Source organism: Salvelinus alpinus, chromosome 25 (assembly GCF_045679555.1).
Source record: "Salvelinus alpinus chromosome 25, SLU_Salpinus.1, whole genome shotgun sequence".
Classification (NCBI taxonomy): Eukaryota; Metazoa; Chordata; class Actinopteri; order Salmoniformes; family Salmonidae; genus Salvelinus; species Salvelinus alpinus.
This window is the reverse complement of record NC_092110.1, coordinates 28,926,647-28,949,537: the sequence shown is the minus strand read 5'-3', so window position 1 is coordinate 28,949,537 and position 22,891 is coordinate 28,926,647. Positions and strand designations below refer to the sequence as shown.

At 44.5% G+C, this 22,891-nt stretch overlaps 1 protein-coding gene across 1 annotated transcript in view; it reads left to right on the top strand.

Annotated features, from left to right (window-relative positions):
* The window catches only part of ush2a (Usher syndrome 2A (autosomal recessive, mild)), a 462,322-nt gene that overhangs the window by 184,977 nt on the left and 254,454 nt on the right, over window positions 1–22,891 (top strand). Inside the window, exons 24-30 of the mRNA XM_071365050.1 lie at window positions 3,433–3,539; window positions 3,753–3,876; window positions 12,803–12,933; window positions 20,059–20,185; window positions 21,618–21,719; window positions 22,198–22,386; window positions 22,759–22,889. Of these exons, the coding sequence (XP_071221151.1) occupies window positions 3,433–3,539; window positions 3,753–3,876; window positions 12,803–12,933; window positions 20,059–20,185; window positions 21,618–21,719; window positions 22,198–22,386; window positions 22,759–22,889 (911 nt within the window). The remainder of the gene's footprint in view (window positions 1–3,432; window positions 3,540–3,752; window positions 3,877–12,802; window positions 12,934–20,058; window positions 20,186–21,617; window positions 21,720–22,197; window positions 22,387–22,758; window positions 22,890–22,891) is intronic.

Below are 22,891 nucleotides of genomic sequence, written 5' to 3'. Positions count from 1 at the left end.
AGAAGTGACTCTTCTTTAGTCTTAATACCGTAACTTACTTAGGCCTATATTTCAATATATAGACTACTGTATCAATCAATCATTCGTTCCTGCCATCACACAGCCTACAAGACATGCATGCTTTGAAATGCTCAAGCATTTTTGTTTTTTAATTAAATAACAAAAGGAAGCTTTGAATAATTAGTCTAAACAATAAATAAATGCATGCAACTGTTTTTAGTCTGGTGTAATAAAGGCTTCGTTGTTTTCTATCTCGTTAGAACAGACTCTCAGGTACACTTATTCATTAAGTTTTACACTGTCTGTCTACTGTATAGAGTGGGGAGAACAAGTATTTGATACACTGCCAATTTTGCAGGTTTTCCTACTTACAAAGCATGTAGAGGTCTGTAATTTTTATCATAGGTACACTTCAACTGTGAGAGATGGAATCTAAAACAAAAATCAAGAAAATCACATTGTATGATATTTAAGTAATTCATTTGCATTTTATTGCATGACATAAGTATTTGAAAACCTACCAACCAGTAAGAATTCCGTCTCTCACAGACCGGTTAGTTTTTCTTTAAGAAGCCCTCCTGTTCTCCACTCATTACCTGTATTAACTGCACCTGTTTGAACTCGTTACCTGTATAAAAGACACCTGTCCACACACTCAATCAAACAGACTCCAACCTCTCCACAATGGCCAAGACCAGAGAGCTGTGTAAGGATAATAAATTACAACACCAATCGATTGGTCGAAAGAACAGCATTACTTTTTTTAGTCGGGGACAGCCCTAAAGCTCTGAAGCCCTAAAGGTTTTGAGGATCTTGGCTAGACAGCAATTTTCAAGTCTTGACATAGATTTTCACGCAGATTTAAGTCAAAACTTTAACTTGGCCGCTCAGAAACATTCACTGTCTTCTTGGTAAGCAACTCAAGTGTAGATTTGGCTTTGTGTTGTAGGTTATTGTCCTGCTGAAAGTTGATTTTGTCTCCCAGTGTCTGGTGTAAAGCAGACCGAAGCAGGTTTTTCTCTAGGATAATGCCTGTGCTTGGCTCCATCCCGTTTCTTTTTATCCTAAAAAACTCCCCAATCTTTGCCGATGTCAAGCGTACCCATAACATGATGCAGCCACCACCATGCTTGATAATAAAGAGGCAATTACTCAGAGCTGTGCGGTGTGGGATTTGCCCCAAAATAAGGCTTAGCATATATTCCTTTTCCATGTCTTTTTTTTGCAGTATTACTTTAGTGCCTTGTTGCAAACAAAATGCATGTTTTGGAATATTTGTATTTTTTATATTTGTATTCTACTTTTCATTCTGTCATGTTGGTTATTATTGTGGAGTAACTACGATGTTGTTGATCCATCCTTAGTTTTTTCCCTTCACAAACAATGAACTCTGTAGCTGTTTAAAAATCACCACTGGCCTCATGTTGACGTCCCTGAGCAGTTTCCTTCCTGTTCTGCAGCTCAGTTCAGAAGGATGACTGTATCTTTGGTGTGTCTGTGTGGTCTAATACATCATCCACAGCCTAATTATTAACTTGGCCATGCTTAAAGAGATATTACATGTCTGATTTGTTATTGTTACCAATCACTGCCATTCTTTATGAGGCTTTCGAAAAGCTGGTCTTTGTAGTTTAATCTGTGCTTGAAATTCAATACTTAGGCTAATTTAGGCTTGTTAATGAAAATGGATTAATACTTTTGCAACAACATTTGAGTTAATTCAATTTAAAAAATACTATTATGGAGTATTTTGTATAGATCAATGAGCAAAAAACCCACAATTAAATTAATTTAAATCCCACTTTAATAATGCAACAAAATGTTTAAAAAACCAAGGGGGGTGAATACTGCTGATAAGTAAAGGGAGAAATCACTGAAGATGTTTAAATGCGACCAGCCACTGAACCAAATGCTGGAGACACTGTCCTACTTGCATATTCTATAGTAAAGAAAAAACACGGAACATATCACTACCAGCTCCTCTCTCTAGCGTATGTTCTGAGGGGTAAAATAAAAGATAAATGTTCCACAGAGGCTTCACAAAAATCCTATTAAAGGAGAGGGAATAATTTTTTAATGATATCAGAATTTCCATTATATAGACTCTATGGTTATTGATTGCCTGTCATTTATGGTGCCTTGACTGAGATGGGCTGGGAAGACAAGACATCCACCTCCCATTTACCAGCTTTATTAGGCCGTGTGTGTGTGTGTGTGTGTGTGTGTGTGTGTGTGTGTGTGTGTGTGTGTGTGTGTGTGTGTGTGTGTGTGTGTGTGTGTGTGTGTGTGTGTGTGTGTGTGTGTGTGTGTGTGTGTGTGTGTGAAGGTGTCACTCCTGGATAATTCACTCCTCTAGCTCATACGTGGGACCATCTAAACCACAGCACATGCATGACGCTGAGATGAATGTTAATGCACAGCTATCTTTTATAACCCTCCATCTCTCCACTCGTTTAGTTATTTTATGGGTTTAACCTGTTGTCAGACTAGCAGACTCTCTGAGATGGATAATTGCTGTAAGGGAGTCTTTGTCTAAGAGACAGCTGAACAACACACATGTCTACAGATGAAAGTACTTAACAACACACATGTCTACAGATGAAAGTACTTAACAACACACATATCTACAGATGAAAGTACTTAACAACACACATATCTACAGATGAAAGTACTTAACAACACACATGTCTACAGATGAAAGTACTTAACAACACACATATCTACAGATGAAAGTACTTAACAACACACATATCTACAGATGAAAGTACTTAACAACACACATATCTACAGATGAAAGTACTTAACAACACACATGTCTACAGATGAAAGTACTTAACAACACACATATCTACAGATGAAAGTACTTAACAACACACATGTCTACAGATGAAAGTACTTAACAACACACATATCTACAGATGAAAGTACTTAACAACACACATATCTACAGATGAAAGTACTTAACAACACACATGTCTACAGATGAAAGTACTTAACAACACACATATCTACAGATGAAAGTACTTAACAACACACATGTCTACAGATGAAAGTACTTAACAACACACATGTCTACAGATGAAAGTACTTAACAACACACATATCTACAGATGAAAGTACTTAACAACACACATGTCTACAGATGAAAGTACTTAACAACACACATATCTACAGATGAAAGTACTTAACAACACACATGTCTACAGATGAAAGTACTTAACAACACACATGTCTACAGATGAAAGTACTTAACAACACACATATCTACAGATGAAAGTACTTAACAACACACATATCTACAGATGAAAGTACTTAAAACCAGCGTACATGTACCCTCCTCTTGGTGCAGGCTTTGTTCAAGGCAGTTACTTTTCTTCTCCTCCACTTTAACCATTATCTCTTTACTCTCTCTCCCCTCCCTCCCATCTCTAGCTCCAGCAGGTCTTGCTCCCCCCAGGTTGAGGCCAGTACATGGGACATTGATGGAGGTGACCTGGGACCCCCCCTCTCAGCCCCACGGACCCCCACCACTCTACCAGGTCTGTCTGTCTGTCCGCCTTTCTGTCAGATACTTTCATAACCAACTACAGAGGGACATTATTGTTTCAATTCCTTTAAAACATATTTGTACGTACATGTCTGTTGTGATACTTCCACTTTGTGTCACGTCTCGTCTTGCTGTTATTGAGCCTCTATGTAATCAAACCCAGAGAGTAACTGCTACTGTTACATTTGAACCTGAACTCCATCAGGTGGAGCGAACCGACCTCTCTCTCTCGGACCCCCATGACCTCGTCGTTAGGGGGGCGAGGTTTCCCGGCAACGGTTACCACCGGTTCCCCAGCGACACACTACCGATCAACAGTGACTTCACAGGTACGTGGCAACTGTAGATGCACACACACACACATACTGTACACACACACACACACACATACTGTACACACACACAGTAATATTGGTGTATCTCCATCTTTGTGTAAGAGCACAGCTAAATGAATAGTTGGTACATTATAAAATACATATAGTTTATCATTTGTTTAGTGTTGTTCTGTATATGTTCAGACTGAAACAGTATTTCTGTGGAAGAGTCCCAGCTAAGTGAATGACTTCCACATGAGACAGAGGACAATTACAACAGTGTTTACTCACATAATTGGAGAACTGAGCTCCAAATCAAAACATGTTCTGCTTCATCTGCAAACCCAACCAAAACATCCCCAGTCAGCCATTTGTTTCAATTATATTATATATGTTTTAATTGGCTCTTATGCTAATCAAATAGATTCGCTACCAAAGCATCCGGTTGATTCACCCAGCAATGTTACAGGTGGAATAATGAAAAGCCTTCATTTGCCATTATTAACTTGTTTTCTGCTTCCTTGTTTGAGGGATTTGTAATATATTGTTTTTACTTAGATTTTCTCCTCAAATGCCCAAATCCTTACTCACAGTCAAATCTGGCACACTGGTCACCTCTCACTCTGGCATCATTCTGGCATCACTGTGGCATCACCTTAGCAGACTGTGTGTGTGTGTGTGTGTGTGTGTGTGTGTGTGTGTGTGTGTGTGTGTGTGTGTGTGTGTGTGTGTGTGTGTGTGTGTGTGTGTGTGTGTGTGTGTGTGTGTGTGTGTGTGTGTGTGTGTGTGTGTGTGTGTGTGTGTGTGTGTTTACTTAGATTTTCTCCTCAAATGCCCAAATCCTTACTCAGGGTCAAATCTGGCACACTGGTCACCTCTCACTCTGGCATCACTGTGGCATCACCTTAGCAGTGTGCGTGCGTGCGTGTGTGCGCGTGCGTGCGTGTGTGTCTCCAGCACAGTGTTCACTATTAGACCTCACGTTCAGCATCTCTCCCCTCCCTAGTTCTACAGGTCCAGTAAACTATCAGAGAAATCTGTCTATATTTGTATGAATAGACCACCAGTTACTCCTTAGTCCCTCTGCAGTGTAGGACATTATGCAGCCTGCATATCATAAAGTAAAGTAAACTAATGGTAGAAGCTGCTGACCTAGCCTGGTGTGGAGATGCACGGCCATCTGCCCGTAACTCTATTAACGTCTAGCAGCTTTTCCCCCTTTTCTCCTTCAATTATGACGCGGGATAAATCTTTATAAATCAGGACCAGGCTTCAGTCCTGCTGCCGCTAATTGATCAATGGCCACAGTCAGAAAAGGAGTGTCGTCCTTGGGCCCCACGCCATTACACACACATACACACATAAGAGCACACGCGCGCAAAAACACAAACCCATACACATACAAGTGCACACACACACACACACACTCACACCCACCCTAATGAAGAGGCACAAACCAGAACAATCACCTCACACACTCCCAGATTAGCTCTGTCTGAGATTGCTCTCTCCACACAGCCATCGCTTCCTTGCGCTCAGTGTGTATTAGGTCTTGCGCTCAGTGTGTATTAGGTCTTAGTGTGTGTTTTGTTTTATTGGAAGAACAAAAGTCTACAGAAAATATACATCTAGAAATGCTTCTAGATGATCTTGTCAAGGTGTGTGGAAAGGCTTCCTTGAAACAGTCGTGAGCGTTTTTTTACAGGCTATGATAAAAGACCTGAGATGTAGATAGATAGAGGTTAATGGATCAAATCATTGGCATAAACAGGATGTATTCACTATCATCTAGGTGTTTTCGCCATAACCATCCCTTTCCACATTCAATACTAACCTCATACCCTACATCCAGTTATATCTGCGGAGGCGCACGCAACACCAGACAAATCAAATAAAAAAAGGATTGGAAAGCACCGTCTGTACGGCAAATTGATCAGACGGTGGAACTCATCAATGCTAACCTGCAGCCTGATGGGCTTTCTGTCTCAAATCACTCATCATCCTCTCTTCCCATTAACGTAATGCACTATTTAGAATATATTTTAGAATATTAATAACGTGATGTTTTCATGTTTCCATAATTTGTTCATTTAGTTGATGTGTATTCTTGCGTTTTCAGGGAACATGGAGTCGAGTGGATGTATGCCACTTGTCTTTGAGAGGTCAATGTGCTTTATGCTAAATCTGGGCTCCAATCAAGGAAGCCTTTTCACTATGAAATCAATGCCTGAGAGATGAGTGCAGGTTTCCTTAATGGATTCATCCATTTAGAGATGGTTTTTATACATAAAAAAACTAGACCTATCCCTTTGCATGAATATGAATGTGATTGGAATCTGTTTTTTAACCAGACAAATCCCAAAGATTTGAACTGCACTGAAATGAACTCAATCAAAAACGGTGTGTAAATAAGAAACAAAAAAGAGAAAGGAATAATATATTCTAACTCTACACACTCTATTGTAGCGCTGAAGAAATGTTAAATGATACAAATTATTTTCCTTAATTAATTTGATTGATTGCCGTGCGGTGTCGGCACGGAGGCAAAGTGGAGGGAAAACTTTACAGACATCATTAGTTTTTCTCCATTTAAAGATTAATCAGGAGAGGCTGGGCTCTTTAGCTCTGTCATTTGTATATTTAATGGGCTGCTGCAGAATCTATGGCGGTAATTAGCGCTAGCCGCTCTCATTAATACGACTGGGCTGATTAATGCTAGCGCCTCGCTAACATGACTGGAGTGATCCGCGGGATGTTCTGACTAGATTACACCAGGCAGACCCTGTTTGTTTGGCGTCATGACAAATAGAATAGTGCTCAACAAAAGACCAGGGAATGAAGACCAGGGAAATAGGAGGATGGATTCTGCTGAGACAATATGTTTGTTTTGTGTATGAGGCATTGGAAAGGGTTTGACTCTAGGATTGTGTTGCAAATTGTGGCAAGTTCTTTTTAATCTCTCACTGTTATGATTATAATACACTGTACATGTAATAGATACCAGTTCTGATATCTATAGATCCTTATTAAAACAACCTCCACATTAGTCAGTCCTATATCCATACAGCCTTTATTCTCGGAATGTTGAGTCTACAACATTACAACAGGCATGTCTGCCTCCAAGCATGTGCGTTGGTGCCTGCCTGTGTGTGTGTGTGTGTGTGCCTGTATTTATGTATGTGGGTGTATTTATGTATGTGGGGGTGTGTGTGTGTGTGTGTGTGTGTGTGTGTGTGTGTGTGTGTGTGTGTGTGTGTGTGTGTGTGTGTGTGTGTGTGTGTGTGTGTGTGTGTGTGTGTGTGTGTGTGTGTGTGTGTGTGTGTGTGTAAACTGTCTATGACTCTACTCAGATCCCTTAAGAGTGTCAGGTTAGGAACAGTGCCCGGTTACGTAAAACCGGACGCAGGTCTCATGGGGGCCTCACCCCTCAAGGTGTCCCAGCAAGAGAGTGGTCAGCTGCCTCCGTCACTGAGTGGTCAAGTAAGTCGCTCTGGTCTCCTAGGGCAGTCTCTCTCTCTCTCTCTCTCTCTCTCTCTCTCTCTCTCTCTCTCTCTCTCTCTCTCTCTCTCTCTCTCTCTCTCTCTCTCTCTCTCTCTCTCTCTCTCTCTCTTTCTCTCTCTCTCTCTCTCTCTCTCTCTCTCTCTCTCTCTCTCTCTTTCTCTCTCTCTTTCTCTCTTTCTCTCTCTCTCTTTCTCTCTTTCTCTCTCTCTCTTTCTCTCTCTCTCTTTCTCTCTGGGCTATCCCAGCTGGACACTCCTAAGAGCCCCTGGTACAGCGCATCACTGAGTGGCCAGAACAGACTGCTGACTGAGTGGTCCAACATGTCTCTACAGTCTGGTGGATCCTACTCGAGAGTGAATGGACAGTATGGTCTCCCCTGGGGTCTCCCTATTGCTGAAGTACTCCTGCTGGGGTTTCCACAGAGCCCCCTGGTCCTGCCTGCAGAGAGCTGAGTAGTCAACCTAGTCTCTATGGTGTCTCCCACGAGGGTCTCCCTTCCCTCTCTGGCTGTCCTGGAGGATGGATGGACTGGGCTGGATGACCAACCGTGTGTTGAACCTGAAGTAGCGAGCTGTCATCAGAAAGAGCTGAGCACAACGGGGAGAGAGTAGAGACTGCAGAGCACAACGGGGAGAGAGTAGAGACTGCAGAGTACAACGGGAGAGAGTAGAGACTACTGAGCGCAACGGGGAGAGAGTAGAGACTGCAGAGCACAACGGGGAGAGAGTAGAGACTGCAGAGTACAACGGGGAGAGAGTAGAGACTGCTGAGCACAACGGGGAGATAGTAGAGACTACTGAGCACAACGGGGAGAGAGTAGAGACTGCAGAGCACAACGGGGAGAGAGTAGAGACTGCTGAGCACAACAGGGAGCGAGTAGAGACTGCAGAGCACAACGGGGAGAGAGTAGAGACTGCTGAGCACAACGGGGAGAGAGTAGAGACTGCTGAGCACAACGGGGAGAGAGTAGAGACTGCAGAGCACAACGGGGAGAGAGTAGATACTGCTGAGCACAACGGGGAGAGAGTAGAGACTGCAGAGCACAACGGGGAGAGAGTAGAGACTGCAGAGCACAACGGGGAGAGAGTAGAGACTGCTGAGCACAACGGGGAGAGAGTAGAGACTGCTGAGCACAACGGGGAAAGAGTAGAGACTGCAGAGTACAACGGGGAGAGAGTAGAGACTGCTGAGCACAACGGGGAGAGAGTAGAGACTGCAGAGCACAACGGGGAGAGAGTAGAGACTGCAGAGCACAACGGGCAGAGAGTAGAGACTGCAGAGCACAACGGGCAGAGAGTAGAGACTGCAGAGCACAACGGGGAGAGAGTAGAGACTGCAGAGCACAACGGGGAGAGAGTAGAGACTGCAGAGCACAACGGGGAGAGAGTAGAGACTGCTGAGCACAACGGGGAGAGAGTAGAGACTGCAGAGCACAACGGGGAGAGAGTAGAGACTGCAGAGCACAACGGGGAGAGAGTAGAGACTGCAGAGCACAACGGGGAGAGAGTAGAGACTGCTGAGCACAACGGGGAGAGAGTAGAGACTGCTGAGCACAACGGGGAGAGAGTAGAGACTGCTGAGCACAACGGGGAGAGAGTAGAGACTGCTGAGCACAACGGGGAGAGAGTAGAGACTGCTGAGCACAACGGGGAGAGAGTAGAGACTGCTGAGCACAACGGGGAGAGAGTAGAGACTGCTGAGCACACAGCTTTCAGAAACATCTATGAACAAACAGGCACGCAAACAGCCAACAGCCAACTTACATAGCTTCTAAAATAAAGCTGTGTCATTATTACTAATATCCATCAATACCTTGAATAAATGCACACACACACACACACACACACACACGCATGTACACACAAACAATAGTATCAACAGCCTTACAGTACTCAAAACAACATCCGTACAAGAGTCTACAGCTAAACTGCAGTCACACCAACTCACAGCAAATCAAATCAAATTTTATTTGTCACATACACATGGTTAGCAGATGTTAATGCGAGTGTAGCGAAATGCTTGTGCTTCTAGTTCCGACAATGCAGTAATAACCAACGAGTAATCTAACCTAACAATTCCACAACTACTACCTTATACACACAAGTGTAAAGGGATAAATGTAACGGTTGTTCTCCCCCTCTTCGTCAGAAGAGGAGGAGTAGGGATCGGACCAAAACGCAGCGGTTGATGAATACATGAAGATTTATTAAAGCAAGACGAAACACGAAAAACACTTGGAAAATTACAAAATAACAAACGACGTAGACCGACCTGAACATAAGAACTTACATAAACACGAAGAACGCACAAACAGGTACAGACTAGCACAAACGATACAGTCCCGTGTGGTAACAAACACAAACACGGAAGACAATCGCCCACAAACAAACAGTGAGAACAGCCTACCTTAATATGGTTCTCAATCAGAGGAAACGTCAAACACCTGCCTCTGATTGAGAACCATATCAGGCAACACATTTAACCCAACATAGAAACACAAAACATAGACTACCCACCCAGCTCACGTCCTGACCAACTAAACAAAGGAAAATAAAGTCAACGTGACAATAAAGAATATGTACATAAAGATATATGAATGAGTGATGGTACAGAACGGCATAGGCAAGATGCAGTAGATGGTATAGAGTACAGTATATACATATGAGATGAGTAATGTAGGGTATGTTAACATAAAAGTGGCATAGTTTAAAGTGGCTAGTGATACATGTATTACATAAAGATGGCAAGATGCAGTAGATGATATAGAGTACAGTATATACATATACATATGAGATGAGTAATGTAGGGTATGTAAACATTATATTAAGTGGCATTGTTTAAAGTGGCTAGTGATACATTTTTACATACATTTTTATCAATTCCCATTATTAAAGTGGCTGGAGTTTGCTTGTTTCAGTAAATGTCATTTCATTGTGTGGGTTGTGACTAACAACAACTATTTCTGTTGAAGGAGGATTTCCTTCAAGTCAATCACTGTCACAACACTCTAAGGATGTTTGCATGTCTGCTCCAAGGACAGTGAGTCTCCATGAGTCCATATGAGTGTCTGTCTAAGACATGTCTATGTCCCTACTGCCAGTGTCTTCAGTAGTGGTTGAAGGTCTGTTCTCTAGTGGACTGCTCTACCTATATTAGGGTTAACGCAAACTAACGTAGCCCTTTCCTGCAGTCAATGACCAAAAGCGCCATCTTTGGCCTCATGGGTGAAATATTATTCATATTTTTCATAAATAATAAAACTTTAACAACAAAAATCTGACATGGTACAGGTGTCTTCTTTTTGTTAAGCCCAAAACCATGTGTGTGAGGTGTATACGTTGGTTTCAAAGTAGATTTCTTTAAGACTACCGAGAATCCCTCTGTGTGACGCTGATTTAAACCAATGCTGTCAAAGATTGTAAAGTCAAAGAGAGATGGAGAGGGGGGGTGAATGGATAGAGAGAGAGAGAGAGGGTATTCCCAGATTGACTACTCCATCGTCACCAGATTAAAACAGGCTAAGTTAGCATCACCTATCTGTCATGTACTGTATCGTCTTCCTCAAGAGGCTCTGATGTGTTCCATCTATCATGACTACAAACACTATCGCTCTGGTGTAATGCTCTTATACTGAGACCTCATCATTTCTGCTCTTAATGTCAGAGAGAGATGTAAGAGATGTAGAGGGAGAAAGAGAGATTTTTTAACTACATTTTTGGCCAATTTAAGGCACAAATGCATCCTGTTTTTCCATACTGCAATCTTCGCCTGCACCAACAAGTAATTAGCTAAACATTCCCTCTGCCTGTTCACTACGCTGAACCTAGGCCCTCCCACGTATAGGTCTATAGTCAGCCCCAAGCCTAGCCCTGTACATCACCCACCCAGGACAGAAAACTGCCCTGCCAGTCGGGAACAAATACAAAACAAAGGTCCTCTTCCCCACAAAAAAGACACCACCTCCCCACTCGATCTGTGAATAATCCTCCACTGTGAATCAGCAGTACTCTTCTCTATGGAGGTTTATACAGGGAGTGTCAACATCCTCTCTGGGAAGTGAGTGAGAGAGAGAGAGATGGGTGGAAGGAGAGAGAGAGAGAGAGCGAGAGAGAGAGAGAGAGAGAGAGAGAGAGAGAGAGAGAGAGAGAGAGAGATGGGCGGAAGGAGAGAGAGAGAGAGATGGGCGGAAGGAGAGAGAGAGATGGGCGGAAGGAGAGAGAGAGAGATTGGCGGAAGGAGAGAGAGAGAGATGGGCGGAAGCAGAGAGAGAGAGATGGGCGGAAGGAGAGAGAGAATGAGAGATGGGCAGAAGGAGAGAGAGATGGGCGGAAGGAGAGAGAGAGAGATGGGAGGAAGGAGATAAAGGGAAATGAAGAGAGAGAGGTTGAAGTGGGCTAACTTTACGTCACATATCTGTCATGGCCCCTCTCGTGTCACTGATGACAAGATCACAGATGGATGTCACGCGTGTTAACTGGGATGTGAGTTTATATACAGTATTTTTATTTGTTTCAGTTCAGCACTTTATGGTTACTGTATACTGACCTCTTTTAATATAAGATAAGATAGTACTTTATTCATTGATAGTACTTTATTATTCTGTTAGTCTTTATTCTGTTAGTCTAGGATTTGTTCATTCTTTTTCAGTCATATTTCTGTTTAGAAGTTTCTGAATCCATCACATTGTGTTTAACGCCACTCGTAATCGGTCTCCAAATTCCTTTGAAATTCCCACACTGACGACTTTCCCAAAGAGGCCGAGCTCAGAATTCTGAGGGTGTTCCCTCGATCCCTCTATCCCTGTGTCTCTCTATCCCTGTATCCGAGTTTGGGATCTCAAGCAGGGATAAAGGGATGGAGACGGAGGGAAGGAGAGAGATAGAGAGAGATAGAGTTGTCTTCCGGGAGTCAGGTTAGAGGGAGTTAGACGTGCCTTAGAGAGCTCCAGCACTACCTCCCCAGATTAAGTACAGATTATCAGATTAACACACAGAGACCAGTCAGAGATTAGACCAGAGGAGATGTGTTTAGCCTGAGCATCCAGTGCTCCCCTGGAGTCCTAATGGAGACATTGGATTGAACACACGCGCACGCACACACACACTCACACACTCAAATGGAGACATGAATACCCATCTGGGGGCTTCAAAGCAGGATGCTTTTTCCTGACTTGAGGCCGTACATGGGGGCTCAGGGGAAGTGGGTTTAGGAGACGTACACACACATACATTACACACACACACACGCACACACACACACACATAGGTGGATTGTGGCGGGATGTAGAGAGGAGTGTGTGAGGAGTCCACTGGGACACACTCTAAACCCTTCGACACAGGCACAGATCACCTTTTATCTCTTAATGAAGGATTTCACACGCTCTAATATATACATCTCTTTTTCTCCTCCTCCTTTTTTCCTCTCCTCCCCCCTCCTCCAGGGCTCCGGTTGAGTTTCAGAACGCGAGCATCAGACGGCCTGCTCCTCTGTGCTGTGTCTCCTGGAAACCAAGAGGAGTACCTGGCTCTGCAGATACGCAATGGACGCCCCTACTTCCTCTTTGACCCACAGGTAAACTACAAACATGCCCGCCCTTCCGGTTCGACCCACAGGTAAACTACAAACATGTCCGTCCTTCCGGTTCGACCCACAGGTAAACTACAAACATGTCCGTCCTTCCGGTTCGACCCACAGGTAAACTACAAACATGTCCGTCCTTCCGGTTCGACCCACAGGTAAACTACAAACATGTCCGTCCTTCCGGTTCGACCCACAGGGAAACTACAAACGTGTCCGCCCTTCCGGTTCAACCCACAGGTAAACTACAAACATGTCCGCCCGTCCGGTTTGACCCACAGGTAAACTAAAAACATGTCCGTCCTTCCGGTTCGACCCACAGGTAAACTAAAAACATGTCCGTCCTTCCGGTTCGACCCACAGGTAAACTACAAACGTGTCCGTCCTTCCGGTTCGACCCACAGGTAAACTACAAACATGCCCGCCCTTCCGGTTCAACCCACAGGTAAACTACAAACGTGTCCGTCCTTCCGGTTCGACCCACAGGTAAACTACAAACATGTCCGTCCTTCCGGTTCGACCCACAGGTAAACTACAAACGTGTCCGTCCTTCCGGTTCGACCCACAGGTAAACTACAAACATGTCCGCCCTTCCGGTTCAACCCACAGGTAAACTAAAAACATGTCCGTCCTTCCGGTTCGACCCACAGGTAAACTACAAACGTGTCCGTCCTTCCGGTTCGACCCACAAGTAAACTACAAACGTGTCCGTCCTTCCGGTTCGACCCACAGGTAAACTACAGACGTGTCCGTCCTTCCGGTTCGACCCACAGGTAAACTACAAACGTGCCCGTCCTTCCGGTTCGACCCACAGGTAAACTACAAACATGTCCGCCCTTCCGGTTCGACCCACAGGTAAACTACAAACGCGTCCGTCCTTCCGGTTCGACCCACAGGTAAACTACAAACGTGTCCGTCCTTCCGGTTCGACCCACAGGTAAACTACAAACGTGTCCGTCCTTCCGGTTCGACCCACAGGTAAACTACAAACATGTCCGTCCTTCCGGTTCGACCCACAGGTAAACTACAAACATGTCCGTCCTTCCGGTTCGACCCACAGGTAAACTAAAAACATGCCCGTCCTTCCGGTTCGACCCACAGGTAAACTACAAACATGTCCGTCCTTCCGGTTCGACCCACAGGTAAACTACAAACGTGTCCGCCCTTCCGGTTCGACCCACAGGTAAACTACAAACATGTCCGTCCTTCCGGTTCGACCCACAGGTAAACTACAAACATGTCCGTCCTTCCGGTTCGACCCACAGGTAAACTACAAACATGGCCGTCCTCCGGGTTCGACCCACAGGTAAACTACAAACATAGCCAGATTAAAGTACCCTCAACCTTCACATTTCAGGTGTTTCTTCTGGGTGTGACACTATAGAATAGATAGCCAGTATATTATTTGTGTATAAAAAAATAAGTATATCCCAATAACTGTTGTCTGATACTAGATGTTTTAGTAAGAGGGAAAAAACTGATTACTGACAAAAGTAAAAAGAGATTTCCTGTCTGAATTCCAGGTTTCCAGTTGAGTCACTGATGATTTTCATATTCCTGTGACTTATTAAACCCACATTGTGTTCCGTTGAGGGGAACATTGTGACTTCTTCATCTGATAAATCCTATCGTTGGGGGGAACATTGTGACTTCATCTGATAAATCCTATCGTTGGGGGGAACATTGTGTCTTCTTCATCTGATAAATCCTATCGTTGGGGGGAACATTGTGATTTCTTCATCTGATAAATCCTATCGTTGGGGGGAACATTGTGACTTCATCTGATAAATCCTATCGTTGGGGGGGAACATTGTGACTTCTTCATCTGATAAATCCTATCGTTGGGGGGAACATTGTGACTTCTTCATCTGATAAATCCTATCGTTGGGGGGAACATTGTGACTTCATCTGATAAATCCTATCGTTGGGGGGGAACATTGTGACTTCTTCATCTGATAAATCCTATCGTTGGGGGGAACATTGTGACTTCATCTGATAAATCCTATCGTTGGGGGGAACATTGTGACTTCTTCATCTGATAAATCCTATCGGCAACCTCCCCTTAGTTTCTTCATTCAAGAGAAACTTTCAAAGTGTGTCAGCCTCCAATTAACTCCTTCCCTGCAGTCACGGCACATGCATACCAATCGCTAGCTCATTAGGCTACAGACACACACACACTCGACTCAATTGCTCTTATGATGAAAGTGGGGAGTGCAGATGATTTCACGCGAGTGTCCGTCAGACCACCAACTATCTCTCCTCCACAATAACCACCCTCACACACACACACACACACACACACGCACGAAAATATGCAAGCACGCACACACACACACACACACACGCAATAAGGACCTCTTCCTTCTCCAGCTACGCAGCAGCATTTCCAAACACATTTAGTTAGGCTAGTTCGGTAATTAACACTAGAAGTGGTGTCGCAGTCGATTAATGTCCCCAGATAGCTCCCCCATTAGTTCCCCCATTAGCCAATTCAACAGGCCTAATGGGATTACCACCACGGGGGACCTAATTTGGCGTGACACAGGAAACTGGTATGCTCCCCCCACCACCACCACACACACACACTTTCTAATGATGGAATTAATGAGCATTTTATGAAACATAGTCTCATAGAGGGATGTTTAGCTACTGTAGTGTTAGAGCTATCACTAACCATGCCTCTCCTCTCCTCTCAAGTTACTGTTGTCTTTTTAAACCCTGGTTAGGGAGCACTGGGAATCTGTGTGGAATATGACACACCCCTGCCCCCAGCTTTATATGATTTAGGCCGGGATTGTTGACAATCACTCTGCACTTGACCTTTAAAGGTAATTTATGTGTGAGTGTGTTTACTGTAAATCCCGACATACTGTACGCATTGCAGTGCGCTTGATGAAAACGTGCCTTTGATTGAATCCAAGCTTTGCTCTGAACTGAATGTTGTAGCAGGTAACAACGAGAAGTATGTTTCTAACAGAAGTACACAATAGGGATGGGCATGTGCATTACTCACATTCTTTTTTTTCAGGGTATTCGAATACTCTAATGTCATCTGTTTTTGGAACACAAGGCCCGCACTGGAAAATATGTGTGCATTTATCTATATGCCAACATTGCGCAACAATGCCTAATTTATTACATAACCATTACAGATATCAAATCCTAATTGCTACATTGCCCCATCTACAGTACCAGTCAAAGTTTGGACACACCTACTCATTCAATGGGTTTTATATATTTTTACTATTTTCTACATTGAAGACATCACAACTATGAAATAACATATGGAATTATGTAGTAACTAAACTGTTAAACAAATCAAAATGTATTTTAGATTTTAGATTGTTCAAAGTAGCCACCCTTTGCCTTGATGACACCTTTGCACACTCTTGGCATTCTCTCAACCAGCTTCACCTGGAATGCTTTTCCAACAGTCTTGAAGGAGTTCCCACATATGCTGAGCACTTGTTGGCTGCTTTTCCTTCCCTTTGCAGTCCAACTCGTCCCAAACCATCTAAATTGGGTTGAGGTTGGGTGATTGTGGAGGCCAGGTCATCTGATGCAGCACTCCATCACTCTCCTTCTTGGGCAAATAGCCCTTACACAACCTGGAGGTGTGCCGGGTTATTTTCCTGTTGAAAAACAAATGATAGTCACATTAAGTGCAAACCAGATGGGATGGCGTATCGCTGCAGAATGCTGTGGTAGCCATGCTGGTTAAGTGTGCCTTGAATTCAAAATAAATCACAGACAGTGACACCAGCAAAGCACCCCCACACCATCACACCTCCTCCTCCATGCTTCACGGTGGGAACCACACATGCAGAGATCATCCGTTCACCTACTCTGCGTCTCACAAAGACATGGCGGTTGGAACCAAAAATCTCACATTTGGACTCATCCAAATTGCTCGTCTTTCTTGGCCCAAGCAAGTTTTCTTCTTATTGGTGGTGTTTAGTAGTGGTTTCTTACAGCACTTCGACCATGAAGGCCTGATTCAAACAGTCTCCTCTGAACAGTTGATGTTGACGTGTCTGTTACTGCATTTAATTGGGCTGCAATCTGAGGCTGGTTACTCTACTCTAATGAATGTATCCTCTGCAGCAGAGGTAACTCTGGGTCTACCTTTCCTGTGACGGTCCTCATGAGAGTCAGTTTCATCATAGCGCTTGATGGTTTTTGCGACTGCATTTGAAGAAACTGTGTACGTCATCAGTTAGATATGTTTTATAGGCATTTTTCTCAGGTAGGCATAGCTTGAGCTTGTGTTCGCACTCGCGTGTGTAGAGGGAGCAGTCGAAACACAGCTGAGTGAGTGAAAACCGAGGGCAAAGGTCATTTAGGGAGAAGAACTGTGTGATGCTTGTCTTGGTTTGTTTTTTGTTGTGCCCCACAAATGCAAATGGAACACTAGAGTTAAAGCAAATTAACTCTGTCTTCAAGACAAAACATTTTCCAGACAAATTTTCACTTGCCAGCCATAATGCACATTCCACCAGATAGTTTTACAGTGTGTGTGTGTGTGTGTGTGTGTGTGTGTGTGTGTGTGTGTGTGTGTGTGTGTGTGTGTGTGTGTGTGTGTGTGTGTGTGTGTGTGTGTGTGTGTGTGTGTGTGTGTGTGTGTGTGTGTGTGTGTGTGTTTGTGTGTGTATTTGTTTGTGTGTGTGGTAACCCACCCTAGCTAAGTAAATTCCCCCTGTGTTCTCTATACAGTAAGATATTGGGTTCAACCCCCCCAAGGTTGCCAGGGCTGACTCCCCTAATGCCAGCCTTCTGTGTGGGGCAGCACTTTGGATAAGTGCTCTTTATCTTGCAACCGGAAGTGGGCATAGCTACCTCCATCAGCTTTCACTCCCAAATACACTTTATTAAAGAGTGAGGGGGCAGTGGGGCTCACACACACACACACACACACACACACACACACACACACACACACACACACACACACACACACACACACACACACACACACACACACACACACACACACACACACACACACACACACCTAACCCCTTTCTCTATTATTACAGAGAAGGCAGAGGTGGATTCATCGGTTCTAGAAGGAGTGTTTAGTAGTGTTGCACGGTATAACGAAACTACTTCTTCGATACTAGAACATGAAAAACGGTTCAGTACTTGTGTTAAATGTGTCTCACGTCATATACAGATTGAGAGGATCGAGTGTCTAGTAATCTGTCTGAATCGAAGCTAGCCAGGCTACTTGCTTATGGAGCTGACACGGCGCAAGCCACTCTTGAGGAGCGAGAGGAGAGAGAAAAATGCAGACAGCATGGCTTCTTCTGTTCGAACTAAAACATCATACCTCAACACACGCAGCTTGTTGACAAAAGCTGTCTGCAGAAGCCAACTGTGGGAATACTTTGATTTCAGAGCAGATGATGAGGACCAGCCCACCAAAACAACTAAGCAAAATGTGTTACAAAGCAGTGCAGTGCATGGGAGGTTTAGTTCCAAAATGACATAAAAAACGATTTTACATATGACATTTGCATTGAAACGTTGTCGTTATTCTACTAAATATGAATTGTTTTGGAGTGACAATGACATGAACATATATTCAGCATGACATGCATGTGAGTATTATAATATCATTACACAAACCAAAAATAATGTCCAATGCACTCATAACTTGACAGGAATATATTTCAACTACATCCCGTTGGTCTGGGCTTGCTAGCAGTAACCACTAGCCAGCCAGCAGTCCTGGGCATAGCAGTTTACCCTGGGAAGTGAAATGCCCTCTGGGAATCATAGTATGCTGTGTAAAATCCATTGTATTTCTATGCCGTGTAGTCTATTTCAATATAGAAGCTTCAGAAATGAGCTTCAAAGTGTTTTTATGACGTTTTGGAACTAAACTATTAATTTAATACATACAATTATACTGAACAAAAACATAAACCCAACATGCAACAATTTCAACGATTTTACTGAGTTCTTGTAAGGAAATCAGTCAGTTGAAATAAATTCATTAGGTCTTAATCTATGGATTTCACATGACTGGGCAGGGGCACAGCATGGGTGGGCCTGGGAGGGCATCACAGGAAAATTGAAGGTGTTCTTCTGTTATTTATTGCAGTGTTTTATTTTTGAATATCGAATATCATTTTGGTATTGAGGAGTTTTTCAAATCAAATCAAATTTGGTCACATACACAGGGTTAGCAGATGTTAATGTGTGGGTAGCTAAATGCTTGTGCCTCTAGTTCGGACAGTGCAGTAATATCTAACAAGTAATTGGACAGAGAGACTGAGGAGGCTTTTTGGGAGGATGACAGAATAGGTCCCTCTGATCTCACAGGACCTTAATGAAACCTCCTGAATGTTTTATTTATTTATTTGTATTTTTTATTTAACCGTTATTTAACTAGGCAAGTCATGAATGGAGGGAAGAAAGGAGGGAGGGACAGAAGGAAACAGAGTGAACGGAGGGATGGGTAAAGAGTGATATTAGAAAAGACACAGGACAGATTTGGACAGGGTAAAATACCAGCTCCAGTCTTAAACACATGCATTATCCACATTAGTTGAAGCAGCATACATACAAAACATGAAATCAATCATGTGAATTGAATTGAAAATTGAGAGATGGAGACAGAGAGACAGACAGAGAGACAGAGGGAGGAGACGGAGAGTTTGTCCCGTCCTCCCCCTGTCCTGTCCTGTTGTGGTGGGTGTTGTTAAGTAGACATGTGTGCTGTCTGCTGGGTAGTAAAGGTGTCAGGAGGCTGATATACCTTGGCATTTATACATATATTGATCTCATCATTAAATCTTCATCACACAGCAGAGATGCACCGCTTTGTTGTGGGTGTGTATGTGTGTGTGTGTGCGTGCACATTTTTGTGTGTGTCACCGCCTCTCTCTCTGCAGAGTGCCCATCTTGCCTGCTAAGTGCCGATACTGATGATGTCATGCATACTTCCGAAGAAATCACACACACACACACACACACACACACACACACACACACACACACACACACACACACACACACACACACACACACACACACATACAGACACAGACAAACAAACACACACACATGGCCAGGTGTAGGTGTGTATGTGACCTCTGTCTCCTCCCCCAGGGATGGGCAGTGGGAGTGGGAGTGGAGGGTGACGGGGGGAGGAGCTACAATGATGGCCAGTGGCACAGCGTCATGGCAACCAGGAAACAGGCCGTGGGAACGATCATTGTGGATGATCAATACCAAGGTAACACTCACTGTGGTTAGGATAATCATATTCACTGTGTGTGTGTGTTAAGCCAAGGCTCTGTGTTCTATTGAGGTATTATCCAGGTTAATCTGAGTCACCGTCTGTGTGATTAGAATCATTCGAATACTCTTGCTCTGCTCTTCCTCTCCTCACCGCTCCTCCTCCTCTTCCTCTCTGCTCCTCCTCTTCCTCTCCGCTCCCCTTCTTCCTCTCCTCTTCCTCTTCGCTCCTCCTCTCTGCTCCACCTCTTCCTCCGCTCCTCCTCCTCTTCCGCTCCTCCTCTTCCTCTCTGCTCCTCTTCCTCTCCGCTCCTCCTTTTCCTCTCCGCTCCTCCTCCTCCGCTCCTCCACCTCCGCCCCTCCACCTCCTCCTCTTCCTCTCTGCTTCTCCTCCGTTCCTCTTTTTCCTCCCCTCCTCTCTGCTCCCCTTCCTCTTCCTCTCCGCTCCTCCTTTTCCTCTCCGCTCCTCCTCTCTGCTCATCCTCTTCCTCATCTCTGCTCATCCTCCTCCACTTCCGCTCCCCCTCCTCTTCTGCCTCTCCACTCATCCTCTTCCTCTCCGCTCCTCCTTTTCCTCTCCGCTCTTCCTCTTCCGCTCCTCCGCTCCTCTTCCTCTCTGCTCCTTCTTTTCCTCTCCGCTCCTCCTCTCTGCTCATCCTCCCCTTCCGCTCCTCCTCCTCCTCTTCCTCTCCGCTCCTCCTCTTCTTCTCCGCTCCTCTTCCTCTCCACTCCGCTCCTCCTCTTCCTCCCCGCTCCTCCTCTTCTCCGCTCCTCCTCCTCTTCCTCTCTGCTCCTCCTCCTCTTCCTCTTAGCTCCTCCTCCCCCTCTTCCGCTCCGCTCCTCCTTTCCCTCTCCGCTCCTCCTTTTCCTCTCCACTCCTCCTCTTCTGCTCTTCCTCCTCCGCTCCTCCTCCTCCTCTTAGTCTCTGCTTCTCCTCCTCTCCGCTCTTCCTCTTCGCTCCTCCTATTCCTCTCCGCTCCTCCTTTTCCTCTCCGCTCCTCCTCTTCTGCTCCTCTGCCTCTCTGCTTCTCCTCCTCTCCGCTCCTCCTCTTCCTCTCCGCTCCTCCTCCTCTCCGCTCCTCCTCCTCTTCCTCTCCACTCCTCCTTTTCCTCTCCTCTCCTTCTCTCTGCTCCTCCTCTTCCGCTCCTCCTCCTCTTCCGCTCCTCCTCTTCCTCTCCGCTCCTCCTCCTCTCCCTTTCCTCTACTCACCACAGGAACCCAGTAAACTGAGTCTGTGTGTGTTGTTCTCTCTCTGTTTGTCTCATTCTCTCTGATTATGTGTTCTACAGTGGAGATAAATTACCATTGTACATAACATGGTTATATAGCCTCATATATCACAAGAGAATATGTATGCAGTTAATGATATGCCTCTGTCCTTACCTCTTCTCTCTCCTTCCTTCCCTCCCTCCCTCTCTCCCTCCTCTAGGTAATGCATCTGCTTCCAGCGGCAGTAGCATTATTGGGGAAAACACAGGGGTGTTCATCGGGGGGCTACCAGAGGACTTCACTCTACTCAGACACGACTCAGGTAGGTACACTCACAATCTAACATAGTTGGTTTGTTGCTAGTGAAATATTGTATTAAGGAAACATTGAAGGAATTGTAATGATGTAAAAAGTATCCCTCTTTCTCTCTCTCTTTTTCTTTGTCTTCTCTTGCTCTCTTTTCTCTTTCTCTTTCTCTTTCTCTCTTCTCTCTCTCTCTCTCTCTCTCACAATCTATCTCTTCTCTCTCCCCTCTCTCTCACTCTCTTTTTCTCTCTATCTTTGTCTTCTCTCGCTCTCTTTTCTCTTTCTCTCTTCTCTCTCTCTCTCACAATCTATCTCTTCTCTCTCCCCTCTCTCTCTCTCACTCTCTTTTTCTCTCTCTTTGTCTTCTCTCGCTCTCTTTTCTCTTTCTCTCTTCTCTCTCTCTCTCCCTCTCTCTCTCCCCTCTCTCTCACTCTCTCTCTTTTTCTCTCTCTTCTCTCTCTTCTCTCTCTCGCTCTCTTTCTCTCTCTCTCTAGGTGATGCTCAGCTGGTACAACAGGGGTTCTCTGGTTGCCTTAGAGACGTGCAGGTGAAGATGATTGACAGCCCCTCTGAGATGTGGCAGCCTCTTGATTGGTCCAGAGCCACAGAGAGGGTTGTGGCCTATGAGAGCTGGGAAGGATGCCCCGCTCACACAGAGGAGGGGGCCCACTTCTTGGGACAAGGTAGCAACAAAGACAGTTTAGAACTAAAAGGCCTCACTCTCTAGTGACTTCCTGGTTTGAAGAAGAAAATGAAAATAAAGTCATTTTTGTGAAATCTTGATAACCTCTAATATCCTTGTAACTGGCCAGTGAGGTTTGTTAAAAATACAGTATAACAGTATGAAGACAGTAAGAATCAAGAGACTTGTTACTGTTATGTTGTATTGTGGAATATCATTGAATGCTAGAGTTAGATGAGTTAGATGCACTATTGTAAAGTGGTTGTTCCACTGGATATCATAAGGTGAATGCACCAATTTGTAAGTCGCTCTGGATAAGAGCGTCTGCTAAATGACTTAAATGTAAATGTAATGTGTGTGTGTCCTGTGTTAGGGTTCCTAGAGCTGAGTCCAGAGGTGTTCCGTGGAGGAGAAGACTTTGACATCACCTTTGAGTTCAGGACGGACCAACTCAACGCTCTGCTGCTGTTTTCCTACAACACACACACCTCCGATTATATACTGGT